General features: G+C 40.0%; 1 protein-coding gene across 1 annotated transcript in view; it reads right to left on the reverse strand.

Moving 5' to 3' along the window:
- The window catches only part of LMO7 (LIM domain 7), a 135,471-nt gene that overhangs the window by 38,670 nt on the left and 72,694 nt on the right, over positions 1 to 24,107 (reverse strand). The window contains 9 exon segments of the mRNA XM_030036511.2: positions 795 to 824; positions 2,349 to 3,065; positions 3,533 to 3,733; positions 4,023 to 4,313; positions 4,664 to 4,963; positions 5,432 to 5,684; positions 6,833 to 7,031; positions 7,509 to 7,622; positions 8,038 to 8,068. Coding sequence (XP_029892371.1) covers positions 795 to 824; positions 2,349 to 3,065; positions 3,533 to 3,733; positions 4,023 to 4,313; positions 4,664 to 4,963; positions 5,432 to 5,684; positions 6,833 to 7,031; positions 7,509 to 7,622; positions 8,038 to 8,068 — 2,136 coding nt within the window.

Genomic DNA, 24,107 nt, shown 5'->3' on the forward strand with positions numbered 1-24,107 from the left:
CCCTAGTCATGTAAATTTTCCTTTTCCTTCTCTCGAGTTTCTGTATCTTCCTGCAACAAAATAGGAAAATCTAGACCTAAATACAATATACCCTAAGTAAGGGTATATTCATACCAAGGAACAGGATGTTGGTTTCAATTCTAGTGTTAACTTCAAAAACTAACTAGTGACTTGAGCCTTCTGAGTCTCCCTCCCCTAACATCTAACTTCTTCTGAAACATTTTTTGCTTTTTCTGGAAGCATTTAGTCATTTACCAGGTTTTGCCTCAGGGTGAAAATAAATAAATAAATAAATGTATGTTAAAAAAAAAAATTTAGAACACCATGCATAAACCAAATACTTAACATGCCATCAAACAGTTAAGTGGAAAAATATTTCTTTTTGAGTCACAGTACATGGTAAACAAGACCTAAGTTCATATGGCACTAACCAATAAGTTTACCACTGAAGATTCAATAACCTGGAGTACATAAAATAACCACAGAACATTCATCACTCCCATGATAAACACCATGTCACTAATTATTTTCAGATTCTATTTGATGGTTATCTATCTGATAACCATGATGTGGATACCATAGGTGCCAGAGAAAACTTTTGCCAGACGCATAGCTTTTAGTCTTACATTCATTACATAAATTGCCTAAGCACAGAACAAAGCAGCATGCACAAGTTGCTTTCAGCATGAGTTTTTAGCTACTGTGCATGCATGAAAATTTAAATAACAGGCAAAAACAGCGTTATGATCTTTCAAGCTTTTGTAAAAACAAAACAAACCAAACCCAAAACTTACCCTTGCTCATCAGAAAGCTTTTGAAACAGTCTGAGAAATCAGAAACCAAAAGAGAAAAGATTCAGTGTTTTGATATTCATAACAACATTAACACCACCAATACACCAGCACTCTCACTAAGTGAAGGGGAAACTGAAAGCTTGAGGACCAACCAGGATGGAATAGCACATTGGAGATCTGACACTAGTCAAAAAACACATCAGGACTTGCATGATATATAAGTCGGGCAGAAAACTGATACAACAAGGTGGCCTGCAAGTTTCCAATGCTTCTGATTCAGCAATACTGCACAAATACAGCCTTGTATTAATTCTGCACCACTTAGTCCAGTGCTGCTAAACAGCATGATGCTCAAAAGATACTCATTTCAAGAAATGAAAATTAATGCCAACTTGATTCCCAACAAGAAGCCTGGCTTACAGAGGCTGTTTTCTTGTTACTTCGACCATTTCTGATACTAAATGAAAGTAATACTGGGAATGGATAAGAATAAAAGGCCCTATATAGAAGTTCAGCACATTAAGTGGAGAACCAAATTAATCCAGTGTGATTCAAGAGGATTTTTATTATTCTTGAATATGAGTATTTTATTCTATTGAATGAATTCTTAAAACGTGAAATATTTTCAAGCACTTCAGAAATATTCCTCAGTGAAGCTCACATTTTGTTAACAGTATTAAGCTTAAATATTAAATGCAGCAACATCAAAGTATCAACTGGAACATGAAAGTGCCTTAGTCACAAAGTAATGATGCACAGCTGGGAGAACTGCAACTTGCAATGCCGTATTTTCAGAGCTAAGGAAACATTCGAAATCCCACTCTTCCCCAGTAAGTAAAAAATTCAAAGGAGAACTAGGAGGTAGTTAAAAAACAGTATTCAGTCAGAGAAGAGAAATTTTGAGTATACCAGGAAAGGTTTAGGGAAAGTATTAATCAGGACTGTATGAAAGCAGGGGGAAAATACTGGCAGAATAAAATATGTCGCAGTGGAATTTAATATTACATGGACACACAACTTGCATGCACCATGACTTTGGGCGGGCAAAACACTAGTATTTTTTTTCACCTCATCTAATCATCTCAAAACTGTGTCAGGACAGTTTACAAGCATTTTCAAACTTAGGTGCAAGCAAGAATATCAGAATGCCCATTTCCAGAATTTGTCGTTAAAGCATTCAAGTGTTTCAGAAAAGTTTTTACTAATTATATTGGGTAATAAAAGAAAATATTTCTAGCCTCCACAGTCTTTTGAATAATCACTATTCCTGTTCAACCATGGAAAGAAACTTATGCAGAACTTTGAGCCTGAAGAAATGATAACATATTTTCTCTAAAATAGCAGCCTAAAACTAGAAAACATTGTAATTTTTTTGTTGAAAATATGGTATTGCAGTCATGAGCTTCTATTCAAAGCAAATAAAAAGCTTGTCCGGGATGCCACGAACAAATAGCAGATTGGCACTCTATGAATGGTTCAGCACAAGACGATGCTTTTCTGAATAGAAAGGGTTCAACTGCACTCAAGCGCAATCCGTGCAGGACACAACCTGACCTCTCCACCATCTGCCGTTTCTTGTGTCTAACTTTGCTGGCCTCCCTGATCGCTTCCCACTTCTTCCAGTCTTCTTCACTGCACGGACCCGGGATGAAATTTACTGGCTGGATGTTGCTTCCCACCTTCCAAGATTCAATCTTGCGGGTCAGCATATCATCCTTCTTATGGCGGGCAGACGGCGACAGCACTCTGCCGTTGCTCTTTCTTTCCTCTGGTGTCGTAGTTTTTTCAAGTAAACATAGAAATTTGGACCGGATCTCCTCCGGAAGACTCCATGGATCAGGAAAGAGTGCCGGGTGATACTTGTCTGGAGCGCCCGATAAAGGCACCTCTTTTTTCTGAGAGAGGATTTTACGGAAAATCATGTCATCCCTTTCCAAATCTGGAATTACAGGTTGGCCTTCTCTGGGTTGCAGAATTATCTCACCCTCTAGGGGAGGCTCCTGCTCAGAGAATTTTTTAAAATACCAGGGGTCTTGGAGAACAACTTGATTCACATGGAAAGCCCCAGTTTTCCGAACGAACAAGTCATCATTTTCTAAATCTGGATACAGGTATCCATTTTCCGCATCTCCTTGCTTGCATCCTGGTACAAAGGAAATATTCTTTCTACATTTTATGAGCCTAGGGCCAGAAGTAGGATCAATTTTGGTCTTCGTTTCAGAAGACAAGTAGTCAGAGTATTTTTGCAGGGCCTGAAGTAACGAAAACTGACTGAAGCATATAAAACAAAAGGAGGGAAGTAAAAATATCATTAACTAGCAAGAGACAAGCAGATCAGTATTTATTGTGATACACATTTGGTTTAGACTTGAAGTATCCCGAGCAGTACAACTACACCACTTGGCATTCACCACCACTAGCTGTAGCACAGCACACATCAACCAACACAAAGGTAGTACGGCATACTAACCTGCTCAGAAACAGCACGCTTACATGCTCACACACAAAGCTAGTAACCCTATGCAGCATGTTACACTTTTGCATTTACATGTTTCAGAAGACCAGCAACTTATGGCTATATTTAAAAAAAAAACCAAAAACCAAACAAAAACCAACCAAAATAGTAATAACCAAAGAAGCGCGACATCACAGGACGTGGTTTAATTTCATTTAGCTGTTGCATATCCAGCCATTTCTTTTTGATGCAGCAAGAGTACAGCTCATGCAGCAATATCAACCTGGGCTGATCAGAAGCCTCCAAGATTTTTCCTTCTGCAATCTGTGACAATGAGCTTCCCACATATTCAGCAGCTGGCTTATAGTTCTGATCCCTTCTGCAACTGCTGTTCCAGTCAAAACTTGGTCTTGGTTGATTAGCAACAATGGCAGAGCTTTGTTTGTAAGCATATTCCTCATCCTCGGAATCTGATTTCTTTCTACTGTGCAGCAGCACAAAGAATGAGCAGAGGGGAAAAAAAACAAAAAAAACAAAAAAAAACAAACCACAAAGTGTAGTCAATTGAGTAAAATGCACAGCGGCAACAGTGCAATGAAAATAATATTTCAATTATTTTCTAAAATTAAAAAAAAAAGAAAAAAAAAAAAAAAAAGAGAAAACATATCCTGCTGCTACATTGGCAATAAAAATGAAAAATAAAGTCATACAACTACACTTTATTTATAGGTTTTGCACACAGGAGAGAAACAGGGGCATGCATGAAAACGCACCTGAACCCTTGAATCTCTTTATACCAGGGTTTGAAAGAGGATTTCCTGATTTTTTTCCAAAGCAATTCTTCTTCTGGAGTCCAAAACTTAGGAAGAAATTTGTCAAAAGCAACAACTGTATTTGCCGCTGAAGAACTTAGCTTGCGAAAATATAGATCATCTTTTTCAATGTTTGGGATGCCTATTTCTTCTTCCTCGTCCTCATCAAAATACCCAGATAATTCTGAAGGAATGTTAACTCTTGGTTTGTTTTCCTCTTTAGCATCCAACTGCCTCTGCCTCCTCTGGTTACTGTTCAAAATACCCAATCAGTTAAGATATTTTAGGAGCAACTTGACATAAAGTATGCAAAAAGACATGCTTTTTGGCTCAGGAGTTCAATCTCATGAATAAAGCAAATTAGTTCTCAATTCCATCACTGCAGCACCAGAAATAATAAAATATATTAAAAAAAAAAAAAAGTTAAATGGTTATATCAGCACCCTATGGCCTCCGACAAAAATACGAAGTTTGACAGAAAAGGCATAACAAATTATCAGCTGTGTTAAAATGCCGATTAGAAGGCTAACTTTATGGAGTTATTTATGGACTGCGATTTAGGTAATACAATAGTTACTGGATCTTGGATTAGTATCTCTGACCTCAGTGGTTCAAGCATTGCAGCTAGTGGACCAGCTGGATAATTTTCTTGTGAGCAAGATTTAGGAGAGTCATTGCGCAACACGAAACGATGTCCAGGTGCAGCAGAGCTTACAGGGCTCTTTTTTACTAGAAATCTACGTTTTGCTAAGTCATCCATAACCACGTCAGGCAGCCTTCTTTCATCTTCTGAATCAGAGCCACTGCCATACTCATAGAACATCTGGAGGGAAGCTGGATTTGTGAGCCCACACTCTGCTCTGCTATTTTGGCAGGAAGCTATGGGATTCCTTTCACGTCCACTGAGGTTGACCAAAACAGGAACAGAATGAAGACAGTGAAGTCATGAAGGCAATGATGAAACCCAAGAACTGCCCACTAATCTCATCTGTATGCACCAAGAAGCTGGACAACTGAAATTCATCACCATATTTTGGAAGACTTGAATGAAAAACTAGAACTGTAGAGTCTATCTCTCGTGAGCCTGCATTTAACATAATTTAAATCCCCTCTATCTGGAGTCTGACCAGCCTCAAAACATAACTAGTTTTCTGGTGTTTGAGTAATGTGGAACAAAGTTAAAAAACAAAACCAAAAGAAAAAAACAACCACACAACCACACCAAAACATCCCCCCCCCCCCCCCCCCCCCCCGTTAAAATATGGAAACTCAAATACTTTACTTTGTATTGCAGCCACAGCAGCTTTTCTTTAACTAATAAAGAAATCACTTATTTAAAAAGTCCTAAATCAAAGTCCACACACCAGTACCTTGAAAATGTTCCATCTGCCTCAGTGAAGACGGGACTTGCCCAGCTCCTCCTGTTGTCCTCATTCTTCTCTGTCCTCTTCTTCCTTAAGGGTGCTGGCACATACGCCGTCTGCTTGTTTTTGTTGGGTAAGAAGCGATTGAAGTCAGTGGTAGGTTTTGGTTCAATCACAGAAATCCTGCGGTAAGACCTGTCATCTTTATGGGAGTCATGCATTTTGAAAGGCAGTTCCAAGTCTGTGTCGCTGTCGCAACCTTAGAAGAAAGGGGAGAAGAGGTAAGGCACAAACATTATTCTCTAGACAAGCTTCTAGCCAGAACTTGCACCACAATCCTCTAAAATCAATTTAACTCCATATTTGGGATGTTTCGGCTGCAAATTTGCTGAGCTACTGACGGGACAGTAGGAGAGATATTTTTTAGAAGTTTGTGGCAAAGCTGTGGCAAGGTCCATTAAGCTGAGTTTGGTTTGCAGGCCCCTGCGACACTTGTTCCATTCTTTCACTGTCACTGCTCCCTGCAGGAAACAAAGCGCTAACCTCTAGACTGAAGATGTAAAACAGCACAGAATTTTTTAGTTAAAAGCTTACTTGCCACTCAAATTTACTAACAAAGACAAGTTACCAGCAAATAGTATAGCAACATGCTCATCTCACTGGATTAACACCCAGTAGAAGCCCACATTACATCAGATATGTAGCATGCCTACATGCTGCTTTGCTCAGATCAGAAATGCTCCATGTGGCCTCTGCCCAATGATTTTATGTTATGCACATGGAACAAAAATCCAAAAGCTCACTATTTTTATAACTAAGTTAGACTACAATTTTGTATTGAATTTTAAAACTGGGAGAGAAACACAGGTTAGAGTACAGCTGTAGGGATCCAGTGTCACAAACTGCCTTCTTGTTACCCTTCTTTCTCTGACAAACTATCAAAAGTAACACTTACTATTCAGTTTTAACCTAGGTGGGAAAAAACCCTATTGAATATTCACAAATGGAGTGAAGACACAGAGGTTTGACATATCCAGACCAGGAACAAGGCAAGAGACTTTTGCAACTTTTGAATTTTAGGTGATCCCATTAGGATCTGAATTCTAGCAATTCCCCTTCCTGAACTATGGGAAAATACTCTGTACATACACACACCCTAATGCGGCAGCGAGAGCAAGAGTCCCAGCAACACTTCCTAGGAAAATTCATGCGAGCATTACTTTGTTTCTACCAACTGTTAAAGGTCAATATTTGCTTAAGCAAAATGCAACATTAGCAGTTGCAAAACTTGAGTTGCCTTTCAAGTCTATTTAAGTACTGGGCACCCAAAGTCCTAGGTCCATACAGTGTCTTCTCCCACACTCGTAAGACATGTGTCAACAAAAGACTTAAAAAAGGAAAACATACCTTCACTGCCACCTTTCAAGGTTATATCTGATGAAAAGCTTGTGGAAGATCTTGAACCAAGAGAGTCCAAGCTATCAAAGGAATCGTCTCTTTTATGGCTAGCTGAAGACGAAAAGGGCTCTCCCCGGTCAACGTACCAAATATCACCGTACCCACTATCCCTGCCACTTCTGTTCAGGTGGCTGGACTCTTCAAGCGCCTATGAGAGTAAGTTTTGAAAGGTCTTTTACAGTAATTTAAGAAGCAAATCCTGCTCGTGAGTTTTCACTCAAAAATTTTAAAATGCATTTCGAGTGCACAAACAAACTTTAGCAAAGACTATTGCAAACCCCTAAAAACAACATATACAACAGCTTGGATAGGAGATTCAACACAAGGTCTTAAATTTCTCTTATCTCAGCCAAAGGGAAATGAAGGCAGGGCTCTTCAGAAACTACCACACCAACCAAAGCAGATGGATTCTGAATTTCATGATTGTATGGGCAGCAGAAGAACCAGTGTAAGCTAAAAATCATTCCTTTCACGTGGACTTTGATAGCAAGCAAAACAAATAACTATGTTCTCCAAACTAAGAATAAAATTAAACCTCCAAGAGACTTTTTAGAGTTGATGCTGTAATGTATAGCAAACTATAAAATTCAGGCTATTTGTTTACTATTCTTTTTGGATTCCTTACCTTAGTCAATGCTTGCCCTAATAACTTCTCAAATGCTTTGAGATTAAGGTATGGACCATTATAATGAGGGTTACTTTGAGCTTTTCTCCCAAGCCAGTATAATGTAATCAAAACCTAAACCGAAACAACAACAACAAAAAAACCAAATACAAACTTAATTACTTTCCTTTCATACCACATACCAGTATAAAAATCTCAGCATGCTGTTAGAAATGTCTTCCACAATGAATTGTAAAATCTTGTTTACAGTATTAGCTATGATCTCCATCAAAACCAATTAAAAGAGTGTTACGATGCATCTCATGTATCTCAAGTAAGCAGATGTAAGTACTGTTTCTAATTATTACATTTATTTGGGAAAGTAAGCTGCGTAGAGATCATCATAAGATGGCACTCATTTGCATCAGATAAATGAACAGCTGAAGAATAAGGTAAACATGATAGTGCCATGAGCAGAAGTGTTTTAAAAATATTTAATCAGAATTAGTGTGAAATTGTTTCAGAAAGCATTGAAGTAGATGTGTCTTACATTTTTCACTCTTCTGTTGGTCTCCTCTGGTCTGAAGCAGGGCAGGGAATAAGAAAAACAAAACAAAAAGTTATAAAATATCTCACTTAAAATTTAATTATTATTCAAGATTTAAAAGATTTGAAGCCCAGTTAGGAGGCCAGTATAAAATATGCAACTTTGACTGTTCCAAAAGAAAGAAAAAGCATTTCACTTTGAATTCATAGCCATAACTCTGTACTATTTCAATCATTACATATAAAGTGAGAAAATAGCTGATCTATTATAGTTTCTGATTTGAGAGGTACTCGGAAAGGCTCTAGGCTTTTTTAATTAGCTAATGGTTTTAGTTACCAACAAAAGAAAAGTGGAAAACAAGCTAATGACTTTGGGAAACAGCCTCTATTAGCCAGGAAGATCTTCAGTTCCATATGAAAGTAGATTTAATTGTTACTGTTTCCCTGATTGTATTATGTTTTCTAAAATATTTGCCTCAGACACAGAGAACACTTCAGCCTAGAGAGAGTTTTTCAGACAAAAAAAACGAGCAACTGAAACTGGGACATCTGGAGAGAGATGTTGTTGGGCTGGAAGGAGGGGTTTGGTTTGCTTTTATGCAAGATACCCGTTTCTCAAAAGATATTAAAGAAATATGCAATTACTAACATTAGTAAGTTTGGTTTTTTTTATATATATATATAGCCAATTTGTGGCACACCTTGGAAGTGCACCAACGCACGCTCACAGTGGTCCTGTTCTCCTCCTGCTCATTTTAAGAACAAGAAGAAACTTTTCAGATGGGAGCCTCCCAACAGAGGTGGGGTACCACAGGCTCAGTCCTCAAGTATAAATATTCAGGGCTGGACTACAGAGAGCAGCTGAACAACACTCCTGCCCGCACTGCCAGCCATTATGGAAAGGCAAATGGCTTAAATACACCAAAACAACTTTCCATCTGCCCCAGACACCGTTGGTTTGGGGCTGGTTCAGCGGCAAGCTTCACACACAGCACAGTGAAGGGGTTCAAACAAAAAAGCGGAGAATTAACATACGGTGGCAGAAAGACCTACGCAGAGGTCAGACCAACGATGTATCGGGGCACCTATCCTATTTCTGGCCCTCTAGGATCAAGCTAGTCAAAAGCTGCAGGGAAAAGCTAGAATAAACTGTTCAGGGGACAGTTACAAGTTAGCAAAATGATGACAGGGCCTGGTCAGCGTAGCTGGCACTCTTCACGGAAATACAATATTCGATGCAACATGACAACCGCCAGGGACACAGACCATCCCTCCTTCTCTTTCCTTCTAGTTTGAGAGTGCCCGCTCCCACTCGGTGCGGCTGTAATCGCTTTGCCTGTCCCCACACCACAAAGAAATCCGGCTGCCAGGAGAACAAAGTCCTGAGGTGGATCTGACCTGCACAGTCCTCGCCTGCAGCTTCCTTAATATCACATGCCAGAGATGCTACCGGCTTTGCAGTCAGTGACCCTTCTCATGGATAAGGAGGAACCCTTCTCCTTTAATGTGAAATATTTACACTTTTTTTTTTTTTTTTTTTAAAAACCCTTCCGAAACACAGTGTTGTTCTTTTTTCACTGGAGACTATTTTTGAAAAAAAATTTCCTCTTTCTTTTCTGCAGTATGTCGATTTCTTTTCCAACGTCTGTGCTGCAGGGCACACCATGGCTATGACCTAATGTGCTGACTAGAGACAGGTTGGTTTCCCAAGCAGAGGATGGAAAATTATTCTGATGGTGGTGTGTATCAACATTACACTTCCCATACCCAATGGACAGCATTTTAAAGGTTTACATTCTTTACCTTCAAGGTCTAGAAGCCTTCCATTTAGCAGAATTTCTGCTGTCATTTGCAATTATAAAAGCAGAGGCCATGCATGCCCTTGCTAAGGATGCCTTAAAGTTTGCTTCCAAACTTCAGCAGTCTAGTAAGGAGTGAAAAACTCTGCCCTTAGTCACCTGTAGCCTCTATCCAAGAGGTTACCAACCTTCATGCAGAGCAAAGCTACGTGACTGAACATGACGATGTCCACTTCTGCTTTCCACGAGTTCTCTTGGGTCATTTAGGTCAACCATTTGCAATAGGAGCAACATTCAGCTGTCTTCATATTTCAGTATATTTTCTATACCAGAATAACCATAAATACACTAGGCCTGTGTACTTGGGCTATAAACAATGCAAAACTAAGGACACTCAGGTAAACCAACGGGCACAGCTGAGACCAAACATGCAGGCAGGAAGATATATCACACACTCAAATGCAGACGGTACTCCATTCACATGTTTGCTCAGCTAACAACGGAAGCAAATGGACAAGTTGTTTACTCTTCGTGAGCAAAGTTTCTTCACTTGCACTACCGCTCTCCTTCTCTGAACTACGCCTATTGGCCTCTAAACCTTTTCAGCAACTTGTCACAATAGAGACAGTCTGAGCAGAAGAAAAAACAAAACAAGAAACCCCCCGCTAATCTAGAACAATCAGTGCCTCATTTATATAGGCATATATTAATTCTTCGATGGCACTTAACCAAAGAAAAGGAGGAGGATTCTGGATGATGAATGTACTGTCCTAAAATCCGTGTAAAACCACAGGTATATAAGTTTTTGCCAGAAGAAAATCCTGAATAAAGAAGCAATGCTGTTATCTTACTGGAAGGCCTTAGAAGTCATTTGTCACCTACAAACTTCACAGCTGCTTCTCCTCTGAGGCATGCAACTTGCAGAAGATGCAGTTTGGATGCATTTGCTGACATTCTCCGAGTGAAATAAGAGCCTTTTATATGTACAACCTGGCCAAGCTCACGATGCACTTCTGAGCTTACGTGCACAAGCCATTGCCAAGTTCCTCTCCAGTACATTGCATTTAAAATAGCTGAGCAAATATCTGTTGGATAGAAGTGTGATACAAACTGAAGAGCTTTTAAGAGGAATACTTTTTCCTGTGAGCATCAAAATTAAAAAAAAGCAAATTTTTAACTCAATTGCAGTAAATGAAAACACAAAATGAAATAATTATATTAAGTAGAAGTTCTCCTTCACATAGTGTTATCAAAATGTAAATACTATGCTGTACTATGTAAAGAATTCAGCTGGGGTCTTGTGTATAGCTCTGAACAACTACAGTTCATAGCAGGGGACAAGACAGAGGCACTAACTTCAAGCGTAGCAAGTTCTTTGCTGCTGCGAGAGGAGGCATGACCCTACCTTCTCTGACAACCTGATGCTACCCTACAGCAAGCTCCTGCTCTCACCTCCGCTCCCCTTCGCAAGTCTGGTTCTAAATACACAGGGCTGAAACACTCAGTTTCACACACTGTATTTGAAGAAATCAATTAGAAGATGGAGTGCAAGAACTTCAGCAATGTAGCCTTTAAGCTTTTTAAACACTCCTGGACAATTATAACCTTATTTTGACCATAAGTCTATAGCATTGAAGTGCACACACAGCACTGTTTGTAGAGACATTTGTCCCACAAAAGCTATTCTAGGAACTGAAGGGGTAACCCACTTGCTGAAGTATCTTCATCAATGCACATAAATGCCAATCCTGTATCAGGCAACTGTGAAAGAAGTCTGCTTTTTCACATTTTCATCCAAAATCGTCACACAGCCCTCTTGGCACAGGCTATATACTTTATGAAAGTATTATTTTGTGTAACCTAATTTCTGGCTTGAATAAATGAATGCCATTATGCTGAAAGTTATAAGCACTCTGCTACTTTGCTTAGGAGGGCACAGACAAGGCTGCATCTTAAAAACAATCTGCTGAAAGAAGCAGGTTCCTCTCCAAATGACAATGCGACACCACTTACTAAATCACTCTGTGTCATTTCAAACATTACCTTCTCTGTCTTCCCAGAAGTTTTTATACGTCCTTTCACTAACAATGCAACTTCTTTAAAGATGTCTCAGCTAAGCAAAGGAAGCTGCTAACGAGAATGGTTAAGATCTTGCAGAAAGAATTTTATTCTGAATACTTCATCTGCTCCTCCCACGGTCTCAGATTTTAGCATTCATTCTGAAGTTCAAAAGAAAAGCAATGCTGATCCTTGGTGTTACCTAACCTAACCCCTATGTCAACCCCAGCTAACAAAGGGGTCTCAAAATCTAAAAAGTACAACTTTTAATTCACAGAGCATAAACCTTAACTGTTTACAGTGATTTCAATAACAGTTTATGTACAACTTCAAGATTAGCCATCCTAGAAAATTTCTATCAAACGTACCATGAAAGTCTAAAGGCCATGAAATAACAATATGTGGGAGTTATAATAATTACGAAGCACAACTGCATGATTCGAAGTTGAAAACTGATGCAAAAAGATGTGAAATAACCACATGGGGAGAAACAATACCTTCTGTACAAATCATCTCATCTACGTCAATCCTTTAGCAAACAGAAAAAAGACAAATGGGACAGAAATAGCTCTCACTTGTTAGGAGGTGATACGCTTAGAGACCAAATACCTCTGTTACGACTGAACACGATGCATATTCACAGACTAGCCAGCACAGACCGATGGATATTTCTCTAACAAGGACCACTCTACAAGAATTAAAAAAACAGTGACACGGCAGGTCAGCATGCTGAGCCGCAGCTCAAGCAAATTATTCTCTGCTCTGCTGTTTGCTCAAGGTTAAATAGCAAAACTCGTCACCAAGGCCCTAGCCCGACAATACAAAGGCTTTGGCAGCAGCTCTAGCTTAAGGATTTCCCGGTCTCCCTTTCCCTTCCAGCCGCTCCTGTTTGCTGCCCCCGTGGTTATGCCAACAGGACTCTGAATCACACTGTGGTTCCACACTGTGCAGCAGGACCAGAGGGCTGCGCCCGTTCCTTCGTTTGGGTTTTTCTAATATACCTATTCAAACCCCAAATTAACTTGCTCATCTGTTTTAGAGCATGCTCATGCGAGCGACTGCGTAAGCACCGCAGCAGAGGCAACGTGTTGGTGCAGTGGAGCGGGCAGGGGGCTCAGTGGAAGAGGACCCTGCTCCACGCGTCAGCACCACGAGAGTCCCCGCGTGACAAAACCCCAGCCAGAGGTGCTCTGTGCTTCCCATTCATCTGCTGACACTTAGCTCCGAGGAGCGAGGAAAGCTTCCTAGTGTTACTTTAATGCACTTTGAGGTATTTTAAAAACAATTAAAAAAAAAATACTGTATAATGAATGTCTTGTACCTAACAGTAGCTAGCCGATCACAGTACTTTAAGAAATCATGAACTACACTTTTTAACCAGTTATAAAATATATATCCACTGGCAATGCTGACGCTTACACAGACCCCTCTCCAGTGCCACCTTACAAAAGAGCAGTGCATTTTAAGTAGCTACATTTAGGTTTGAATTATTTCAAAACTTTTAACAAATAAACTTAATAGTTTGGATTTTGCTTTCCTAACACATTATACGGTTTGGTTTCTCCACATCCTAATATGTATTAAATTCCAGCATCTAGCAACTCATAATGTCAAATCTACTTCGACACTTCACTTTGTTATTTTCCAGGCTGAACATCAACGTGAGCTCAAGACCAGATCCAAGATACCAGAAGCCTGAGCAAAATTCTGGAAGATGATTTTACAGCACCTTGTTCAGAAAGCCTAGCTTTCTGAGGGTCTGTTTCTCATACAGAAACTTATTTAAAATACAGATATCAACCCATGATTTAAAAAAAAAAAAAAAAAAAAAAAAAAGTATCGAGAAGAAACCATGTGGTCATGCCCAAAGAGATAAGACAAATCTGAACCCATTTATGAGGAGAAAGAAGGGACGGAGACACTCCCACTGGTGGAAAGGCATGTGCCAGTGACAAATGCACCCTCCCCAGTGCCAAACCCTTTCTTTGGTGACAAATACTCCAGAAACCCCAACAGCTGCCACAGCTGTCTGTTCTCCATCCCCTCCTCTGTACTACACATCTCATGAACACAGGACTTGAACAGATTTCTGTTTCCAAAGAAGTACCGGTGCTCTCCCTTTGAACTTCCATCCACCGAGGCAGCAGTTCCACCTCCCAGACGCCCTCTGAAGGACTTGGAAGAGCCATGGCCTGGCCTGGGAGCTGGAGCGGAGCAGCAGGCTGTAGAACAAGCCCGCTGCCGAGCTCCTCGCAGAGCTCCAGGCGCTCTAGCCCGACACCAACCAGCTTCACTTACGCTTCCGAGGAGGACGTCGGAGGGTTTGTTTGAAGGATTCTCCACCCCCGCCGAGGTATGCTGTGCAGGAGACGAACGCCAGCTGTCCAACTAGCAGCGCGCTTGTGCTAAATTTCAAGCTCTTTGGCCACCTACTCAACTGCTATTAATATTGCCGTTATCGGATTTCACTGAATTCCCATGTGCTGCTGAGAATAGAAAGGCTCCAGTGGAAGATGGGGCTGTCACATGGGTACAGAAACATGAGGACATTCCTCCGGCACTTGGATTCCGAGTGAACTGATACTCAACCCCGAGAAGCCACAATTCACTGCCAAGATTGCTGGAAATAAAATGGTCAGGTTATAGCTGCAACATTTAAGAACAGCTTTTGGAAATGCACCTTTCTTTCTATTTGACTATAAAAAGCACATGTATTTTCCATAGCAACATATCCACCAGACCCAATGCCACTTACATCGTAACGGCACACAGAGTCAGGTATAAAACGATGCTGAAAGCCTTTCTCCATGCCCCTACAAAACCACCGGCTGGCAGCAAGGAGCTCTGCGGGCCCTGACGACCGAGCAGCCTGTCCCCACCTCGTGCCCTCGCCTACTAACGAAGGGGCTGAGGGGTGGAGAAGAGATGCCCAAGAGGGGAAAGGTGGAGAGGGAACGCAGCCGGCCAACACCCTCCGTGGGAACGCGTCCCCGTCCATCGCCTCAGATCGTCCTTTCATACTGCCTCTCGAGCACGGCGCTTCCTTGCTGATCTCACGCATTATGCTTCCACACTATTCTTAAATCCCTTATCAAAACAAAAACAGGCACTTCTAGAAACGTGCATCAGCCCCAGCAAGTCACCAGACACTAACATTATCCATTTCCTCACACTCTTTCCCGACTCCTCCCTGGGTGGTCCGCCGCTGACGGCTTCCTCATATCCCAGTCTAATCTACAGGCTCTCCCAAGGAGAAAAATAGTATTCAGGATAGTGTAGGGCAGAAGGCATACCTGTCAAATAAAAAATAAAAGTAAACCCCCCAAAACAATCCCCAGAAGAACAAGCCTCTGCAGAGGAGCCTGGCTGATTACCCGAGCACTCCTTGGCTCTCGTCTCAGGGGTGGGCAGGGGAAGAGGGATGGAGCATTGCTGCAGCAACCACTTGCAGAAAAAAGAGGAGACTGATAGGATCCTGCAGCTTCCTGCTCAAATATTAAGCTGTATTAAAGAAAATTAAAATATTTATAATAATTAGTGTAGTTTTGTTGACTGGTCCCCTTTTGTGTCTTTTTCTTACTCCATTCCTAAAAAACCCTAAAAGTCAGCAGCTTCACTAATTACATGTAATTAAACTCGGTATTTCTTCTATTGTTTTGTTTGTTTGTTTTTTCCAGGGCAAATCTAGAATTTTTCCCCAGTTTGTATTGGTCACTTTAAATTTCAGGTCTAGACTGGTACCTGTGCAAAAATAAATAGTGGGTATTTTATTTCTGAAAGCTACCAGTCACACACCATATACTTTGGCCAAGAAGCATGAGAACATCCATTGACTTTCATGAGAAATGATGGACTCTCTACACAAAGAAGTTGTGAAGTTGACTCCAAGCTCGCACAGAATGTTAGGAGCTCTCAAAGGAAATCAAACAGTTTGTTCACATTCAAGAGGGTGTTTGAATTTCAGAGGTGAAATTAATTTTTTTTAAAGAAAAAAAACACTTCGAAATACACAGCAATTTAAATGGATTGACAGCTAGCTATCATATCACTACTTACACACCCTGTAGATTTTTATAACTTCCAAAGTATCGGTCTTTAGAACTTGGAGCATATTTGCTGAGTTTCTCCTTCTTTTATCTCCCTGTTGCCTTTTTTTTTTTTTTTTTTAACCTGTACATAATTCAATTGACCTTTGCACCAGGGTTATACTAAATGTTACCACTTCCACCTTTTTTCCTTCCTTGTACCTTCTCAAAATTTTGAGATTTTACATTTCCCCCTCCCAAGAATCAACAGACTTGAGCCCATCCTGTTGATCATCAGGATCACCACCTACGTTAACTTCTCTTGCATGTAGTTCTGAGGATCCTTTACTTTCATTCCCCTCCACAAAACTAGATCATATTGTGTAAATTTTGTAAATTAATTTGAAGAGAAATCCATATGGGGAACACACAATTGTGCTAGCATTCCTTCCAAAAGGAATAGTTGCTACGTCGGGGGAGTCACTCTGAAAAATAAGTATCAAAATAGGCAATTAAGTGCAATCCTGTAAGTTTTTAGAAATATATACAAAACCACGCAAAGGTGCAGCTGTTAACTAGCACAGAAATAGTTCAACAGCTTTTTACCAGAAGATATTCTGTATAAAGTATATTATTTGCTTTAGCTAAGCTGCAGCAACCATGGCAACTCACAGTTAGCATTTTTCAAGACAATACCGAAATTCATTTTCTCTATTGCCTGATGCCTCTTTGCCATTATTAAATCAAGTATTTCCAAAATTGTTGTCCTTTTTACTCCCACTCTTAACACCTAACTGGAGTATTTCAACATCCCCTCTTTCCACAGGCAGATACCAGAGGTAATTTTGTAGAGTAGTCCTCAATACTGACTCATTTATTCCCTCTAAGCATTGCTCAGACACCTCTGCACCAACTCTGGGTATGGATAAACAAGTTACTGCAAGGTAAGTTAGGGTAAAAAATTTTCCATCTACCAACTACTCCATAGCAACTGCCCGTGTGCACTCTCTTACCCTCGACCTCCAGGATTAATACAATTGTTCAATTTGGATAAAGCATTCACAGATGATCCCTCTGGAAGAGCTAGGATTTGGCAGGTTATACAACTTTGCTTGCACAGAGAGACAGAGAGATTTTTATAGCCTCTATAATCAGAGAGGAGAAAACCAAACCAAACCTCCTGCATTCAATCTCCTCCCTTGGTCTACGCCTAGGGAAAGATTTGGTAAATGTAATCCTTTGTTATTTTTGTGTCAGGCAAACAGGTGGTGATGTACAAGTGCCTTGTGTATAAGGAAAAGTTTACTACAGCTTGTAACACTCATTAGCAAGGTTTATTGAATTTCTCGGGGTGTGCAAAAAAAGATAAAAACCCATAACTCAAGTTTATACTGTATAATTTATACCAGATATTTGGCAATATATGCTGATAAAGAAAAAAAGATGACTGACAGTAACTTATACGGGGTATTGCTGTGTTCACACCTGTGCTAACATCGAGTTTCACCAGTCCAAATAGGTATCTGCTCAGTTGCTGTTGTTCTAACGCATACACAGAAAACAATTCAGTGCAGTGGTGACTCAGAGTTAACAGCAGAAACTACAGATGCCGTATCCATGGCCCGTGAGTGGGAAGTAATCCAGACTTCGGTCCGCTCCAGTCGCCATCTCTTCAGGGGAGCCAAGACCCATAAATGCCAGGTATACGCATGAGGATGGATATATCCTCCTGAGATGAGACAAACCCCCTGCATTTTGGGGGTATGTGGGATATGCAGCACCTGGGAGTCACTTTACAGATTTCTGATGGCTCGTTTTTTTCCCCTAGAGCAATTCCAATGTAGTGCTGGCCAAACTGCTGTACAGGAGGACAGAGAATTGGGACAGTGTCTACCCCAGCCCCTCTTTTAATTCTCAACTTTTGTCATATTATTAAACAAATAATGCTTTAGCAGTTTAACGGGGGATTACTAAAAGCACAGCTTTTGGGCAAGTGTCACAGAGCAGAGATTTTGGAAAGAATTTAGATTTATTTATAGAGATGGACAGAGCAAAGATGACAAAATGGAGGTACAAGGTAAGCGCAGTTTATTCCATGATAAAGACTTTGGAAACAAGTTAAAGTGATGTTGGAATTTGTCCTTAAGTAGAAATAAATCACTACTGCATGACTGCATCAATTAGTTTAGTCTCTACATTTGGAATAAAAACTATTTAAAGGACTACTGGGTTTCCTCAGTAATATTTTGGCAAAATATTACACAAGCAAATAAGAAGCGCTGAAGAAATTATAATGCTTCCTTTTTGAAATTTTGCCATATTTTCTCTATGTTTCTTTGGGTTGCCCTAGCAACACAGGGCACCACATCATCACTCATCACACCGACCACGAAAGTATGAAACACAGACTGAACCTGATTTCTCTCTATTGAAGTCAGTTCTCTATTAACTTCTTTTGGGCATATATGCATCAACCTAAGCGAGGTAAACAGATACAACTGAAGTTTATTATTTCCTATGTCTTCTTGATCTGCCTTCATTGTGAAGACATATTTAGAGCCAGAAAAGAGCACTTCAATTAATACAGAGTCAAATGTTAATCTATTCAGCCTTATCAGAAAAAAATACTGAAAGAGGATGTATTGCCTTGAACCAGCTCTCCCAGAAGACATGACATGAAACAGCAACACAATTTAAAACAAAAACAAGATACAAACACCAAGTAAAATTCACAAATTGTACTACTCTTAGAAAAAATGTGCCCTTTTACTTCGGGGAACAGACAAGATCCAAGATAAGCAGATATTATTTTCCATATTTGCTACAATTCTTACCTCCCCATCCTCAGCTCCTGTAACATCCACACGTAAGGGACCTCCTTAAAGATGTAACTATTCTAATTCAGGTTCCTTATGGCTTCAGATTTGTTTCTGTAACATTTGAAATGACTAAGTTCAATTTGTTGCTGTCAATATTACTGGATAAGTATTACCTTTTTTTATTAGCTTTTTTGGAGGAAAAAGAATTTGTCCACCCCAGTGGACAACAGTTTAAGGCTACTTAGAGCAGCCAAGTCAGGGGGTATTTTTAAACATTTGCTCAAAACATTAAACTTTTTGGGCCAGGTTTTCTGGCCAAGTTTTTAATGTTGGAAAAATGAATGCTTCTTTACTGCAAAGTGAGAGAATGGGTAAAAGTCCAAATACTTGCTTTGCCAGAATGTTAGAAAGCCTGTGTGGGAGGCAAAAAGGGGAAAGGCTCGGGGGGGGAGGGGGAGAAAAGTTAAGCTAGTCTGACCATATACCTCTGAAGTTGGAGAATTTACATCAGTTCTGAGCATCCCAACCTACTGAAACCAAACATGCTATTAGTCACTTGAGAGTTTCTGTTGTAAAGTTAGAGGAGTCTGAGAATAAAAACTTGAACAAAATTAATGATATGGGAAAACAATCCCAGCCAGGGAGCTATAGATGATCTCACACCTCTCTCTCACTGGTAGTCATGAAGTATGTAATTTGTACCACAGAACTGATGACTGAGGGAAAAAAAAAAAGCTTAATACACCAATTAAGACACCACCAAAATGCTCCAACAAGCTATTACAGCTAAGTCTGGTGGCAGGGAGGGAGTGGAACAAAACGATCCGATTCCGCTCCAAGTGAGGCCATGGCAATATTCCCAACATCTTTAATGAGTGCATGAGTAAATGCTAAATTAGGAATCTTCCTTCTCATGAGAAAGAAGATACTATATGCACCAACTCTTGGAAACTACAGTTAGCCATCTGCAAAATTTCACCAACTGTCTAGCCAAATGAAGCGCTGGAGAAGTAGGCTCCTTAAAACACACACGGTGGTTGTAAGCTATTCTTCCCAGAAGTCAATCAAACTGCAGAGCCAGGATAACACAAAAGTAACCCTTGGGCTCTGGAAGAGGCTATTCTACAAATGCTTTCCCCAACAATCCTCATCATTTCTACACAAAGACGAGGCAGTTTTTTTGATCCAGATAAGGTTAAGAGAAACCTTGAGACTCTCATCTAGGAATCCACAGCTTCTGAAGACTAAGGGTTTCTTGAAGACCCTGTGAATGGCAATCATTATTGCATTTAATCATTGCAAAGATTAAATCAAACTAATGGTTAAACTGCAAAGTATGTCAATAGCACCAGTTTGCTATGAGGCTCAGCTTCATAAGGGACAGTATGCATGTTGCATTAGTGACTGCTAAATCCAGACCTGCTACCTCGGAAGTGTCTATGGAAGCAGCCATAGACATCTCAAGTTTTTAGTCCTATTTGATTCAGATATCCCAACAACAGTGCTGTCACTATATTCACTGTTTTACAATTCAGTGAAAAGCCAAGACCTTATTGTCCCCAAATTAAGACTGATAATCTAGACAGGATAAGAAATGCAAAGGCAGCTCGATAAAACTAATTGGAAGTTTCTTCTCTTGATACACTTAATTCTAGTGTAGCCTACCTCAGACAAATTACTATTGGGGAAGAATCACACAAGAAGCCATCTCAGAGGTCTCATCATCAACATGCACTTTGCAACAGTGAGACTCAATAACTTCCAAGGCCTGCCTTCTTTTTCACCTCCAGGCTAGCAGAGCTACAAGAAGGAATTAACTCAGTGCAATGGAAGAATAACCAATAGCAACCTCCAATGAGGAGAGGATACATCAGTCTCTGCTGATGGGTTAGGAATAGGTTGTTAAACTGCAGCAAAACTCAGCTGCTCCTTGACAGGAAGGCAACCACCATAAAGTACAGGAGAAAAGAACGAGATGGAAATACTTTCACCCTTTGACCCACAGATAGCATACATGGGAGATAACCTTGAGCGTTATCATCACGTTTGGTTGCCAGATGGCAAACTGTTGACCACATTACCCACACAACACTTCAAGGTTTTTTTTGCAATATATTTTCACCTCCTTGCTGCATAGCATTAGATAGGTGGAGAAGGCCATGAATAAGTAGCTGGAGTGCTCTTAACGTATTATCCTCTCTCTCCATTGCACTATAGATGCGGTTAGTGGCTCAACTAACCTGCTAGAGTATACATTTTTAAAATAAATCTAATAAAAATCATTGTTGATGTTTTAGCAAGTGAAGGTACAAAGACATGCAACAGTCTTCATCATCAAGGAAATATATTTATGGAAGAGTAGTACAGTGTACAAGTTTTCTAAGATACTCAAAAAGAGCTTATACTGCAGTGTAAGTTATGCAAGCCTCATCTTTAATAATATAAATCAGTACTATCAAAAACAACTCATGATATAACAGATCAGCCATCTGTTTGATGCTAATTTATTGGAAGACACTGATTCAGAACCACTGCAGTAGTCAGATATTTATTGCTCAAAGAGAAAGAAGATGAATGTGAAGTCTTCTGCCACACTACATTTAAAGCTCTTTGCTTGGAAAACAGCACACTGAACACAGGTAAAAGTATGCACCCCAAAATTTTTTTCAGGTAGGAAAGAATCCGTGGAAGCTTTTACTAGGTAAAGAAAACCAGAACTGTTGCATGAACTCTGGACAGAATTTCAAGTATGTAATTATTTGAACTATTATTAAAAGTCACATAGTTATTACTTAAGTCCCTGAAGGAAAAACCCTAAACAGACACAGGATAGGTACACAGGTGAATATATTTGAACTTTTTTGAATAATGAAGTTACCAACAAAAACCAGGCAATGCTTCAAAAAGGAAAGCCACCAGGAAAAGAATAATAAATTAAAAGCAGAGGTATCATTCATTGCAAAGAGAAAAAACAAACTCCTGTCAAAAGCACTCCCAAATAGCTTCTCTTTTTAAGCAGTGACATTGAAATTTTAGCACTGATGAATGCTGATAGCATAGAAATCAGCAGATTGGATGTGAAGTACACAGGCCTTTTAAAATACATAAATGCACATTTAAATTCATTCTGTGATGATTTACGATGTGTATAATCTCAAATACACTCATTTTGAGTGTCATACCAATTCCCCTCAAAAATATGTTCACTAACCCGCTCATGATTCCAGAGCAACTTACAGAAATAAAAACTGTTTTGAAATTCTGCTTTCTTCAAAAGGCTTTTATTTTTGCTAATTTTGGCTTGCATAGAGGATCCTGTGTTTCACAGGTACAACTGAGCCTTGCCAAAGTGCTTTCACAAGTTGAAGACTGGCCAGGGAGTACCACCAGTGGTAATAGAGCTTTAGTCAAACCAAAAAGCAATTCTCTATGAAAAATTAAACATGGAATTATCCAATGAACACAATATCACAGTATTTACTCTCTTAAATAATTATTCATTTTATTGCAGGTACAAGGATTAGAATGGACTGCAATTTGCTTTGTTTAATGAGCCAACTTCTTTTTTTTGCCCTCTCTCTTCTACAAGGCTTTTAAGTTGACCATCCATACCCAGTTTGTCTTATACTCTTGTATTTGTCCCTGTACCTTGCTGTGTTGACCATCACTTAAAAAAGAGCCACACACTTTCAAGTCCTGGCTATAAACTAATTTCTGCTATATCCTCCACCACCAAGGAAAGTACCAGGTAATTTTTTCTAGTAATTACCCACTAATTATTTTTTGTATTTAAGATTCAGGGCATTACACACTTTAATAGGCAAATACATGGAAACCTCTACAGATACCTTTTGTAATACCATTAAAGACTAACCTTTTATAACCGTCACCTTGCCCTCTACTTCAAAGCATGCACTCTTTGAGGCTGACCTGGTGTTGCTATTTGTTTTGTGAGTTGCCTGGCAGAGACATCTGAGCAACGGAGACTGAAAACAGCAAGAAAGCATCTTCACCGGGTATCCCAAATTAGCTGAAGAGTTGTCAGAAGGCTATTCTGAATGACGGCAGCAGTGGCACGCAGACCACCTACGGCCAAGGAACTAGAAACTGAGAAGATGCTACCCCTTCTTCATTTACAGTAAAAGCAGATTCTAGAATATTTTACAGGTAAAGATTAATCTTAATACACTTGTTTTGAAACTGGAGGGAGTCTTCATAATTAAATATAAAGCATTAACAAAGAAGTCACAGTACCAAGAGCTGAAGTAACCTGAAGTAATTAGCTGGAGTACTCTCTCATGGGTGAAGGTAGAAAAAACACTGTTTAGTAGTTTTCTTCCACCGTTTTCACTGCTCCTTATTTCAGCTCGTAAGGAGCCCAGACTCTGCTGTGACTACAGATGCACAAATAACAGAAACATGTTCCATTAAACGTTGTATGCCAAAACCTACATGCAATTAAGCTTGACCGAACAGTTTCTAGGAGCTTGAACATATTTGCTTTCCTGACAAAAATTCGGCAAACAAAAGCTCCTTCTATAAGGTACGCATGCCTTTGGTACATGTCCATCAAAAAGATTCCTTCCCCGGGAGATAAAAGCAAGCTTCTCTCTCTCCTCTGACTGATCAGACAGCTATACGTCATTTTTACATGATGGAAACCACACAAACACATTCCTGGGCAACAGGAGACAAGAAGAAATGTCCCGTGTTCACTGCTTCCCCACCTCCCCCGAACCAGAACTAAGCTAACACAGAAACTTTCAATTCAGGCTCCTCTTGGACCCCCCAAAAAAAACCCAAAAGCTGTAGGTACACAAATGCAAACCATTCTGCCATATGAAGTGTTGTATTTGAAAAGTGAGAAAATGCATTTCGGTGATGCTGGCAGTAAATTGCAATGCTTCTCTAATACTAATGACCAGCTGAGATCCATTTCTCCATCACAGTTAACAAAAGAAATAAAGGGCTTGATTCTTTCACACTAGCTTTGAATCAAATCTTGCTGCAATTTCTTTTGTCCTCGCTACATTGTCCTCTAACAAGTTCTGTAGAGGAACACAGTAATTTAGGCAGAGCTCAGGTTAGATGGCTACACCAAGCAGCACGGTACAGAAATACCGAAGCTCTTGTGAAAAGGGAGAGACGGGTGAGGGAGAAAGCTGTGACGCGATGTTACTGCAGCAGGACAGAGTCACAGGTGCCTACAACCCACGCTCCAGACGCGCCGCGGTGGGACACAGCTCTGAGTCAGGGCTTGCGGTATTAGCAGAAGAGGCTGCTGTTCCCATAGCTCAGGTGTTAAGCCAACCCAGCAGACCTTATCATGCAGACCTACCTCCCATCAAGTAAAATGAAGGGAAGCTATGTAAT

The sequence above is a fragment of the Aquila chrysaetos genome, chromosome 14 (assembly GCF_900496995.4).
Source record: "Aquila chrysaetos chrysaetos chromosome 14, bAquChr1.4, whole genome shotgun sequence".
NCBI lineage: Eukaryota > Metazoa > Chordata > Aves > Accipitriformes > Accipitridae > Aquila > Aquila chrysaetos.